The sequence below is a fragment of the Hydra viridissima genome, unplaced genomic scaffold, assembly GCF_058129835.1.
Source record: "Hydra viridissima isolate aposymbiotic clone 2 unplaced genomic scaffold, HvirCarnegie_v1 scaffold_8, whole genome shotgun sequence".
In the NCBI taxonomy this organism is placed as follows: Eukaryota; Metazoa; Cnidaria; class Hydrozoa; order Anthoathecata; family Hydridae; genus Hydra; species Hydra viridissima.
The window spans coordinates 17,634,087-17,646,519 of record NW_028324307.1 but is presented as its reverse complement, the minus strand read 5'-3'; the positions used below and the strand labels follow the sequence as shown (position 1 = coordinate 17,646,519).

The window sequence follows — 12,433 nt, the reverse complement described above, 5'->3', positions numbered from 1 at the left end:
CAAGATCACCTGATTTAACAGCTCCGGAATTCTTTTTATGGGGTTAGTTAAAAGAAAATGTGTACGTGAATAAACCACTAACTCTTGATCAAGTGAAAAACAATATTCAACAAGAAATAGAAAACATACCGGTTGAAATACTCAAAAAAGTAATGAAAAATTCAATAAAAAGAGCTGATTTGTGTAGAACCGCTAAAGGCGGACATTTAGTTGATATCATTTTTGAAAATTGACAAATGAAAAATTTAAATGCTAAATAAAAATATTATTTGAAAAAAAAAAGAAGTCTTTCATTTATTTCAAAATTGTAAGCAAATCAAATGGGGGAGTTAATCTTGCCACGCCCCTGTAATTTTTTAAGAAAAGCTGCGCATTTAGAGAATCAATATTTAGCACAGTTTGAAGCAGCTTTAGCGCAGGTTTGAAGCAACTGCATTTTAAAAAAATTACTTAAAAAAAAAAATTACTTTACATAACTTAGATTAAATTATGAAATATATTTACAGTTTAAAGTAATTCATTTTTTTTAAAAATAACATTGTATTACATATAAAATTACATAAAGTTAATTTTAAAAATGCGTTTCTTATTAAAAACTTATTAAAAATGCGTTATTTTTTTTATTGCAAGTAAAAATAGTTTACAAAAAAGTGTTATTTACTTTTTGTAAATTACTTTGAAAAGTAAGCCGTGTGAAAGTAATTTACTTTAAAAAGTAATTTAGATTTATACTTATAAAAAGAGTTTGTATCGAAATGTAATTTACTTTTTACATGTAAAAGTAAATTATTTTTGAAAATGATTTTACGTAAATATAAGATTTTAAAAAAGTCATATTTACTTTAAAAAGTAAGAGAATACTGCATCGTAATATGAAATTACTTTTATGTGTAAAAGTAACAAAAATTGATAAAGGCAACTTTCATAAAAACTATTTGAAAAAAAACTAGTTACCATTACAAGTAAATGTAAATTTTTATCATTGAAATACTTTACTTAGTAAGTAAAAAGTAAGTTTCTTTTTTTTCTTTTATCAAGTAACAAAGTCATTTTATGTTGTTTGAACATACTGATTGGTAAGAAAAACAGCGTATTAAGGAGCATTGCCTGCTTCTTGGTATTTCTGGGTTATAATGTTAGGAATTATACTGCATGTATGCGGACCGTTTTTGTGGAGGGGTTTTGTAAATTGGGGGCAAGTTTAATAAACATGGTGGGTTGCTTCCTATCCATGCCAATCCTTGCTACGTCACTTTTCCGACGGAAAGCACTTTTTCGAAAACTTTCATTATATAGCGCTTTTTGATCAAACATTTTTTTTTATGGTGATATAACGCATCAGCGTTAATAATACTTTCCGGCGGCAAAGTAAGATAATGCCGAAACACGAACTTTTTTTGGAGGTGGGCGTAAATTTTCGCTTCCTGTCACCAGAAAAATTGGAAGAAAGTGCAACGTTTGTTTTTACATTATTAAGCAATTTAAAGAATAATTAATGCAAAATACATTTTTCCAAAAAGTATATTTTTATGCGGAGAGTGAAAAATCTCAAAATGACAGTAAGCAATTCTGTGGCAAAAAATAAATTCTATTTAGGAAATAAAATATTCCGTTTTTGTGAACACTCTAGCTATTGGAAAAAATTCAATTAAACCCGTTAATCAACTCTAACGTCCCTAAACAGATTTCATAATTCGTTTAACGCATTATCAAATATGTTTAGGGTGCGACATGGACCATTCAAAAAGTTTTGCAAAAATTATAATCAAGTATAAATTATTTGATTAAAAACGATTTCCGTCAGGGGCATTGGAGGCCGATAGACTTTCAAGTAAAGGTTTATACACCCAAATAATTTTCATTTTGGTCATCGTGGTTGTTGTTATCAACCACGCTAAATATAATAATAACAACAACCTCTTTAACGCTATTAACAAGAACCACGCTAAATATTAATTCGAAATTTAGAAAATGATTGTAAAATGCAGACCAATTTATTCTAATTGTATGAAAAGTCTGAATCAAAAACAAAAAACTAGTCAGTGTTTTAAAACAAAATTACAACTAAAATTTTGACACTTTTAAAGCAAATTAAAAGCCAAATAAGATTTGATTGCTTTTGTTTAAGAATATAATAAAATGTACAATTATATAAACGAAACCAATCGCTGAAGCAAGAAAAAGGCAGCAATTAACCATATCGCTAAGTCCCATTTGAAACTTATTTTATAAACCCGTAGTATTATAGCCAAATAAATCTTCAAAAAATATCACTTATTAGATACAACTTAAAAAAAAAAGCTCCTTACATTAAAAAAACAGCCCCATAAATCGCTGGGGTGTGGGGGAGTCTGACCACGGCCCAGTTTGCAAATACTAAATTGTTTAGGAACTACATAAAGAACACATCATCATCATAATATAAAACTATATAAAATACAAACTACATAAGTGAAATATAAAAAAAAAAAGAAAAATGTAAAATACAAACTATATAAGCGAATTACTTCCGCACAATGTTTCAAGTTTAGCAAATCCATTTTTGTAGTTCACAGACTGTTCGGGTGAATCTTGAAATTCGAATCGCGAACACCTGAATCTGTCTCTTCTAAAAACGAAAATGAGTGATAATATTTGTCAATACGCAAATCTTTTTATAAAAGTACTTTAAAAAGTTATTTACATAAGTATATTTAAATTTAAAAGCAAATAATATTTTATAACCAACCACTTCTCGGCTGGTTTTGGTCATTTTGCAAACAAGTGTTTATAAACGTTGACCTTCGAGGATATTGTCCGGAGCATTGCATTCGAAAATGTTTTTAACAGTTTACTTTCTGCTTCTTGATATTCCTTTTCTGTAAGACACTCGATAGTTCTCGGATCAAAGAAACATCCCAGCAAAGTTTGTAACTTTTGTTTTGGAGATACCTTTTCAATAAAGCATACCTTCATAAACCTGAGAAGACTGCTTCCTAACATATTTTCTTTTTCGACCAAAGAAGAAGATTGCGATAGAAAACATTTAGCTGAAGATTAATTTTCAAGAAAGTCCTTTAACACATTTTTGACAAATTTGGCCGACGAAAGTGTTGGAAAAGTTCTAGTAGAGAGAAGTTTAGTTGCTTCAAAGAATGGCGCAAGATTAGAGTGTAAAATTTCTAGGAAGTTTTTCTTAACCTAAATAAAATGACGGATGAAAAGTTAAATAATTGATTAATAGTTTCATCTGTTGATGCTTCTTTCTCCTCGCTACTTTTATCATCATCCGAGCTCACATTTTCCGCGTCATAAGTACACGCATTTTCTACTTGATTGTTTACATCGTGCATTTCAAGCTGTTCGTCTGACGATATGTTTTCATTAGACTCGATATCGCTTTCATTGTTATTATTGTAATAAATAAGATCCTAGTCGATATCTGATGTGCCATCTAATAAGTTCTGTGATGGTTTGGCCCACAACTTTATTCCATGGTTTAAAACGAGATTTAAGTTATGACAAACGCATGAAAGCCGTAAAGCTATAGATCCCATTGCCTTTTTAATGTCTTCAGCGTTGTCTGTTGTTATTGAAATAACTTTAGTATCAATTTCAAGTTTAGTAATTTCTTTTTCCACGAATGCTGTAAGTCTACTACTTAATTGTCTTCCGTAAAATCTACGAAAGCAAACTATAGTTGATTTGTATTTAAACTTCTTTGTTAAATAATGCGCTGTTATGCAAAGCCAATAGTATCCAACCCTATTTTTCCACAAATTGGTTGCTAGAATAATATGGGTAACTGACTTAAGTTTAGCTCTAAGATCGTTCTTGTATTGATAGTATTGCTTTCTCAATCGCTTTTCTATTGTCTTTCGATGAGGCGGTTTGTAAAGTGGAGCAAGAATGTTTAGAAGACGTTTCATACCAGGTTTTATGAAAGTTTTAAAAGGACGGCCATCTTGAATAATGCAATTTATTACGGCTTCATCTATTTTATCTTTGTTCTGCATCCCAACTAATTTATCTTAAACGAGTAATTTTTTTTGAGAATTGTAAAGGAACTCAGATTTTTTTATGAACATGGAAAAAATGTATTCGCAGATTTGGTTCAGGTCCATACACAAGGTTTCCATTCTCCGGACACATTAAACAAACATACTTGTTTGTATTGGCAACAAATGAAAAAAGGGTCTTAATAGGCAATGCTTTTATTTTACGGACTGATTTTATAACTTGATCATCGTCGGTATCTGAGTTCGAACCTACAACACAAACAATTGTTTATAAAAACATATTTCAAGTATCAACGCAAATTAAAGACTGATACAATTACATGACTGTAGAGCAAGTATTTATTCTGGGTCATTTACTTTATTTGACCTTTCTGTTTTCATTCGCAAGTTCATCTTAATATTTAAATGAAATTTACAAACATACCTGAATATGTAATATTGTCACCAGATAGACGTCTTGCTTCAACAGTTTCTGGCGTTGTATGTTGACAAAGTCTTGAGTTCCAAATAAAGGTCTTTTGGATAATTTTCTTTTTTTGTCTTTTTTTCCAGTCATTCTTGTCAAAAAAATTAAACAAAATTAATATGGTGCTCGACTTTTTTACAAGAAGTCTCAGATTCAAATCGTAAATAAAGATCCTGATTGTAATTTAGTTTAATTGGTTTCCTCAATCATTTTTATAGTTTTGAAGTCTCACACAGGATAGTTGGATTTATGGATCATAAGGTAATTAAACGATCAGTTTGTAACATAATTAAAAAAAAAGTTGAACATCTGAAAAAATTTTGATACTTGAAGTTCGCCCAAGGAATGATTTGAGAACAGTAACTTGAATCAGTTATGTAACGTAATTTCAATTAAAATTGCCACAACTGTCGTAATTAAAAATTGATTTACCCACAAACGATTACAATTAGGAAATCATCATGATCACACTGAATTAATAATAAGCTATAAAAACTTAAAAAAATCTCCTCACAAAAGTTTCGGCTCATTTCGGTTGTGGTTCGAACAGAAATTTTGGCCGAAACCGAATAAGTAAAAAGTTGTCGAAGCAGATATTTTTCGTTCACTAAATTGGTTGTCAATAAAATTTTTTTTCTATGCGCCAACAAAACATTATACATACATACATACATACATACATTACATACATACATACATACATACATACATACATACATACATACATACATACATACATACATACATACATACATACATACATACATACATACATACATACATACATACATACATACATACATACATACATACATACATACATACATACATACATACATACATACATACATACATACATACATACATACATACATACATACATACATACATACATACATACATACATACATACATACATACATACATACATACATACATACATACGTATACCTTAACATAAAAAGTCTTTAACTTTATAATTGCAATTCCGTTACGGAAAGAGCACGAACGTTCAACGGCGTTACAGATTTCACAATTTCAATATTTTTTACCTATGAGTATGATAAAAATGTGTTAGCGGTTCTTTTATGACGATATTTGAGTAGGGTGGTGTCGATTTAGGATTTTTTTTTTTTTTTTTAATTGGGATGTTACTATAAGTTGCAGAATTTCATGGAGAATCCAAATATGGTTTTAAAACTTGAATTAAAAAAAAATTTGCTTAGATGATTTGCCTTTTTATATTTCAATAAAATTTTGACCTGGTTTCACAATAAAACCCCTGTTTTTATTTAGATATCAGTGAGCTTTTTTCAAATTTATTATATGTATGTTTGGGATATAAATGTTGATTAAAAATAATTTTGATATGAATAATTTTCCTTAAGAATTTGTAAAAAATTCAAAATTAGATGATTACTTTGAATTTTAATTTTTATATACATGTTTATTTAAAAAAATATTTTTTAGCGCTTTTTCTGTTTGGCTCAATAATTTTATTGGTATTTTTTTGGTCGATGTTAGAAAAACAACAAGAGAATTTTTTTTTCTTCCTTTTAAAGTAAATGAAGTTTTAAATATCAAAATGTTATAAATTTACTACAAAAATATTTCTACTTTTAAGATCTTGTTTACTATTATTTTTAGACATAAACTTTCTATTTGCCTCTTGAGTTCATACAAATCCATCTCTCTTTTCATGAGTATACACTCTACTTGAAGCTTCTGTAACTTGCTTCACACAACGTTCGATAGATTGACCATGACATGGCCAATTTGTCACCTGCATAGGTTTTGATAAAAACTCATTGACTTCAGAAGTTGTTAGAGAGGTAGTTAGGACTGGTTCATAAAATGGTGACTCCCGTGATATCAGGTCTACCAATTTTTCAGCATTAAAGTTCAGAATAGGATTCTTTCTTGGTCTAGGAGATGAATCACCTTTTTGTAGATCCTCATTTCCAGTACCTCTAATATCTTTTATCTTCTTAACAGCTACACTTCTATCCTCTTCAGTACTAGAACACAACAATGTTTGAATTATACACTCACTGAAACAAAACTAAGCTGACCTTTGAATAGAGGGCAATACTATTTTAACAACATTTTCTTTTTGGAATTTGAGTTATTGCAACTGGTAAAGTACATGTTTAGGACCTTCAATCCAAGAATATTCAACTTTGATCTTAAACCAACAAGGAAAATAAACACCCACAATGAACTCAGTGATAGATCTTAAATTTTCTAAATCTTTACCTTGAATGCCATGTTTAGAGATCCACATTCTACATATTCTGTTAGCAGTAGTTAGCCATCTTGAATGTGAAACAGGCCCAATTTGTAATAAATGAAGTTTTGGTGGTAAAATACCACTTCTAATGGCACAGACAACTTTATAACCATGAAATTTATCTGGAGATAAGTCATTTATTATTTTATCATCCAGAGAAGTAAGTGGATTACCAATTTTAATAGTTTCAAATGATGGATTTATATCTAGATCTGTAGCCAGATCAAGCATGGATCCAATTACACCAGACCATTTATTGTTAGATTTCGTTTCACCATCTAAGTTGGTTATAAAATGCCTCAGTGGCAACTCATTTGCATGGAGTTGACATATAAGCCAAACAAGTTTTTTCCCTAATTTTATTTCTATATGTTTGATGACCCCACCCTCCCAACCAGTATTAATATTTGAAGAGTCTCCACCAACAGCTTTTAAAGATTTGTTAATACCTCTCACAGTCAACCATTTAACAATATTATTTGCTATTATCTCTGCATGCTTAAGACTTTTTGTTGCTTTCTCAGGAGTAAAGTGAAATAAATACTTTCCTCCAGGTTCCATACAAACAGAGTAATGCTTTTCTTTCACAGTTACTGGAAATTTTGCATTTAAACCATCAAATTCAGTCATTTGTTTGGTTTGATCAATTCTTCCATCAAAAAATATGCACTTCACTTCTCCATTTTTTGCTATATTGTCAAAATCTTTATTAAGCTCAGAAACAATTTTTTCTTGCATTCTAAAAAATTTACAATGGTCAATAACTAAATTTTTATCAACAGATGTTATTAATACTACATCAATAAGTGTTGCTGTGGCAATTGCAGCTGTAGCACGTGAAGACACCCCATCAGTGTGTTACCTAGGAATAAAATTTATACAGCGTTATCATAATATTGGGAATTTAGGATGGTGTCGGCTGACAAGTAAAAAAAAAAAAAAAAAAAAGACAGCTCGTTCATTACAAAAGTTTTTTAGTTTAAACGATTATTTACAATAACCGTACAAAGAACAAAAAAACGATGATATATTATATGTACCAGATGTCTAACTTCGATCCGAAAAGTGAAGCCGTGGAAGCTATTTCTAATTCGGGCTAAAAGCTTATCTTCCTATATGACATTTTAAAAGTTAACATTAAAATATTGAATTCATGAGCTGCGTTTGGTTGTTCTAATAGATACATGAATACATCGTTTTTTGGTTCTTTGTATTTCTGAACGCTTGTAAAAACCAGGTAAATATTTTCAGCGGTTTGAATTAACGGTTTTAAAACTATCATTAAAAAGTTTCAAAATGGAGTTAAAAGCAGCGTAGTTTTTAACGGAAAAATGGAATATTCAAATGTGAATTAGAGTGCTTTTTCTTTGTCAAAAATAAAAATGAATACCATTTTATTCCGTTTCAGACAAAGATCTTCCAGAATCTGCAAAAAAAAAAGGGAGGGTGCGAAACCAGACAAGCGCCAGATAAACAGCATTTGTTGGTTTAAAATTTTTTTAGTTAAAATAAAAAGTCTAAAATAAATCTAACAAACGAAGTGAAAAATCTAAAGGACAACTGACTTCAATTAAAAAATAAAACATTTTCTTTATTTTTGAATAAATTGCTACACTTTTTAAATGGCTTTAAATTGAATGATTTGCTAAGCTTTTTCTTTTGTAAAGAAAGTAGGGGAACATGGGGTAAGATGACGAATGGGGCAAGATGAAATTATATTGTTATCTTCAAAACTCAACTAAATATGAAATCTGACTCTAGCTAAGAGGGAAGTAGATTACATCTACTAGATTTTTTTATGCTTTTTTTTATAAATATTATTTTCGGAATCAAAGATAATTATTAAAAAGGTTTTTCCCATATTAAGGAAAAAAAATTTTATCCACTTGTATTTGATTTATTTCATCATTACATCACCAGCCAAAGGTAAGCAAGAATTTCTCATTCAGTTTGTTCAATTTGGAAGCCATACAAGTAGTATTAAGCTATGATAACTTATTTATGTAGAGTTCTGAGTCATTTTAAAGATTAAGTAGTCTAGGGGCAAGATGAACGGGGCAAGATGACTCGTTTGTCCTTTCGCCAAAGTACATGTTTTACCATAAACCTGTAATGTAATGCTTTAGTGTAGCTTAATCATTGTTACATTGCTTTATTATGCATTAAAATGTTTTGTTTGATATTTGCTTTATATTGTTGTGTTGGAATTTGCTATGAACTGACTAGTAGACTTTTTTTTGTATAGCCCTATATAAATATATAGTTTAATTGTTGAAAAAATTACATAACCGTTTGTATTACATATCTTATTAACTAGAATTTATGGTATCGTGTTATTTGAGAAGGTAATGGTATAATGGAATTTACTTTTTTTAAAGCCGCCATCTTGCCCCGCATACGGGGCAAGATGATAATTTGAGGTAACTTTGGTTATTGAGTTTTTTCCAGGCTATTTTTAATTTTTATATGGTTTTTTTTATACATGTATGACGCATAATAATTTTTTTTCCACTTTTTGATAAAGTTTTACTTATTGGAACTGTTATTGAATAAGATATAAGTGCTTTTCAAAACGTTCGTCATCTTGCCCCATGTTCCCCTAATTGTTTTCGATCAACTAAATTATTTTCTTTGTTTACTAAGTATTTCTTCGTTTCTTGCGTAACACTTAAAATCTAAGTCTGTTAATTAAAGGTCGTTTTTTTAAAATGATTTTATGAACTTTTGGGAAATTTTGAAAAATTGGGAATTCCGCGTTATATGCGGTGCGATCAGGCTAGTTAACACCCTGCCCATATCTATATGAGGAGATGTTATATATAAATATATGTAGCATAAACACTTAGTTAATAACAAAAAATTATCTAAAAAATTTAAACCTTATGCTATTCATAGCTATGCGTGTAATATCTAAGGTATTGTAATACTTTTTATTTCCTTCTAATGGCTTCACTAGCTCTAGAGGTAATTCTACATTAGTAATCACATTACTTTCATGTATTAATACTGTTTCATCACTGAAATCACTTGCATTTCGATAGTTTATCTCATCTGACTCAATTTTTACTTTTTTTATTAACATATCATTATTGTCTTTATTTTTAAAACATTTCTCTTGATCTTTTCTAAGTAATCTTTTACAGTGTTTCCTGGTTTCAATCTTATCACACAATCCAATTTGAAGCCTGCTAACAGTTCCAACTTTAACTTTTTGTAAATATATAAACTTAACCTCATTAGATGGTATTTTGTACTCTTTGATACATTTGCATTTATAATGAACTTCTTTATCACAATCATCAGAACAAATCAAAGCATCACATTTTACAATCGGACATTTGCATACTAATATATCAAAAAGTTTATCAAGTTTTGTCTCAAAGTTTAATATTTGTTTGGGTCCTTTTTTTCTTGGACAAGCAATTGCTGAAACCTCGTTCCACAATGTCACTATTTTATCACAAATCGTTTTGTCAGTAATTAGTTTAGGTGATGTAAATTCTAAATTTGCACATGACCACTGATGTAACAAAGCTGGTAGTATATCTTTGGCCATCTCTTTTACAGGATAATTTCTTTTTTTTATGTCATCGCAGTCCTCTCTCCATAAAATTCCATATCTTTTAACGTATCTATTAGTAGGTAATTCTGAAACTAAAAGCTGTTTTCCTGTACCAAATGCAACACTAACTTGTGTACTGGTATTTAATCTGGTTTTGGGTGACATCATAGCTCTAAGTTATAAAATACTTACAACAAATTTATATTGGTAAGGAATGAAGAAAGATTTTTAGAATATATTACAAGAACGAAAGCAATTGTGTAAGAGTTCTTAAGTTAATACTTAAAAATATACATTTAATAGTTATGTAGTTTAATAATTTACTGACCAACATTAAGATAAAAAAAATTTATTTTTAATTTCTGTAAACTCTTTTTAAAAATTAAACACTATTTTGCATAAGTATTACACAAAATAAATTGAAAATTTGACTTATATTAAATTAAATAACTTTTTTACAACCTAATTATAACTTTGTCACATCTTTTGTAAGTCTGTTTTTTTTACAGGACAATATTGTCCGGTAACCTCTTTATTCGGTTTTTAAAAATTAAACACTATTTTGCATAAGTATTACACAAAATAAATTGAAAATTTGACTTATATTAAATTAAATAACTTTTTTACAACGTAATTATAACTTTGTCACATCTTTTGTAAGTCTGTTTTTTTTACAGGACAATATTGTCCGGTAACCTCTTTATTCGGTTTAAAAGAAAATGAAAACCGTTTATACCTCCAAAGAATGAAATCAGATTTGGATTCCCATAAAATTTCTCAACTTTTACTTATACCCCAAATTTTACTTATCTTTTTTTTTAAAAAAAAGTCTGAAATCGACAAACCCTAATATTTGAGGGCTATTTTTGGAAAACTATCCGGTATAAATGAACAAGAAAATTTGTAAAGGAAGATTTTTTGGAGAGATAACTATTATCAATTTGTCGATATGATAATAATTATCTTTCCAAAAAATTTATTTATGTAGCGAGAAAGCTAAAATGCTGGCTAGTTTTAATGGCCTTATTATAATCTGTTTTTATATGCCTAAATAGTTTTTTTTATTAACTTAGATACGCTATACTGTCATTTTATCATTGTATCAGCTTTTTTCCTGTTATCGTTTTTATTGAGAAAATTTTTAAATTTATTTGTTGCTTTTTTATTTTTGTTTTATCGACTGATTTTTTAGAATTAGTGCAGCGGAGTGTACATATACATCGACAGATTGTTAAGGAGAGCATGCACGAAATACTACACACAACAACTGACGGTTAGGACTTGGGGGAGGCAATCTTTTAACTTAATCAAAAGTTTTTTGTTTTTTTTACTTTTTCTTTTTTTGAGGGAAAGGGGGATTTTTTCCAGGGAGTTTTTTGTCTGGGAGATATTTGGGTGGGGTTCTCAGGTTTCTTTCTTAAACCAATTTAGAAATAGAATGGTTTCAAAGCAAATGCGAAATTTTTCCGGCGCTAGGAATGGTTTTAATTGCCAATATAATCATGGATCGGAGTCTATTATTGATATTTTAAAGGTGCACAGGGAGAAAAAAGTCTTTATCCCTTCAGACCAGTTGTTGCCCCAAATTAAATTAACTATGCTTTACTCCAAATTTTGTTTCACTGCATTTCACTCTCTCATACAATATCCTTGCTGAGAAAATGTTGGCCTAAAGTAAATTTACTTACTTTTTAAGTATAGATTACTTTTAATTGTAACTAAAAGTTATTTAAAATGTAAACTTACGTAATCAAAAGTAATTTTATGTAATTTATTTTTAATAGCCATTTCATTTATAAAATAACACGTCTACTTAGGAAAACTAATTATATAAGTAAATTTTATTTACATTTGATTACATGCAACTTTTTTATAATGAATTTTAAAATGCTTTTTTTTACAATTACTGTAATATAATTTTTTTTAAAAATAAATTCTTTTTAAATGTAAAAGTAAGTTACATTTTCAGATAAAGTTATATAATGTAATGCAATTTTAAAAAAGTAAATAGCTTTTAAATGTAAAAGTAAATTACTTTTCTGTGTAACTCAATTTTACATGTAAATGTAAATTTCTTTTTTATATATAGTAAAACAGGATAGAATGAAATAGAGGGT

At 28.9% G+C, this 12,433-nt stretch overlaps 1 protein-coding gene and 2 pseudogenes across 1 annotated transcript; all 3 read right to left on the bottom strand.

Annotated features, from left to right (window-relative positions):
* LOC149885439 (uncharacterized) overlaps positions 1-12,433 on the bottom strand; it is a 175,183-nt pseudogene that overhangs the window by 153,937 nt on the left and 8,813 nt on the right.
* LOC149885441 (uncharacterized) lies at positions 3,162-4,554 on the bottom strand (annotated as a pseudogene).
* Positions 6,341-10,481, bottom strand: LOC149885440 (uncharacterized). Its single transcript, XM_090096478.1, has 2 exons — positions 9,632-10,481; positions 6,341-7,605 (listed from the first exon to the last, which is right to left on the bottom strand). Exons 1-2 carry the CDS (start codon positions 10,479-10,481, stop codon positions 6,590-6,592), a joined length of 1,866 nt encoding a protein of 621 aa, XP_089952604.1. The 3' UTR covers positions 6,341-6,589.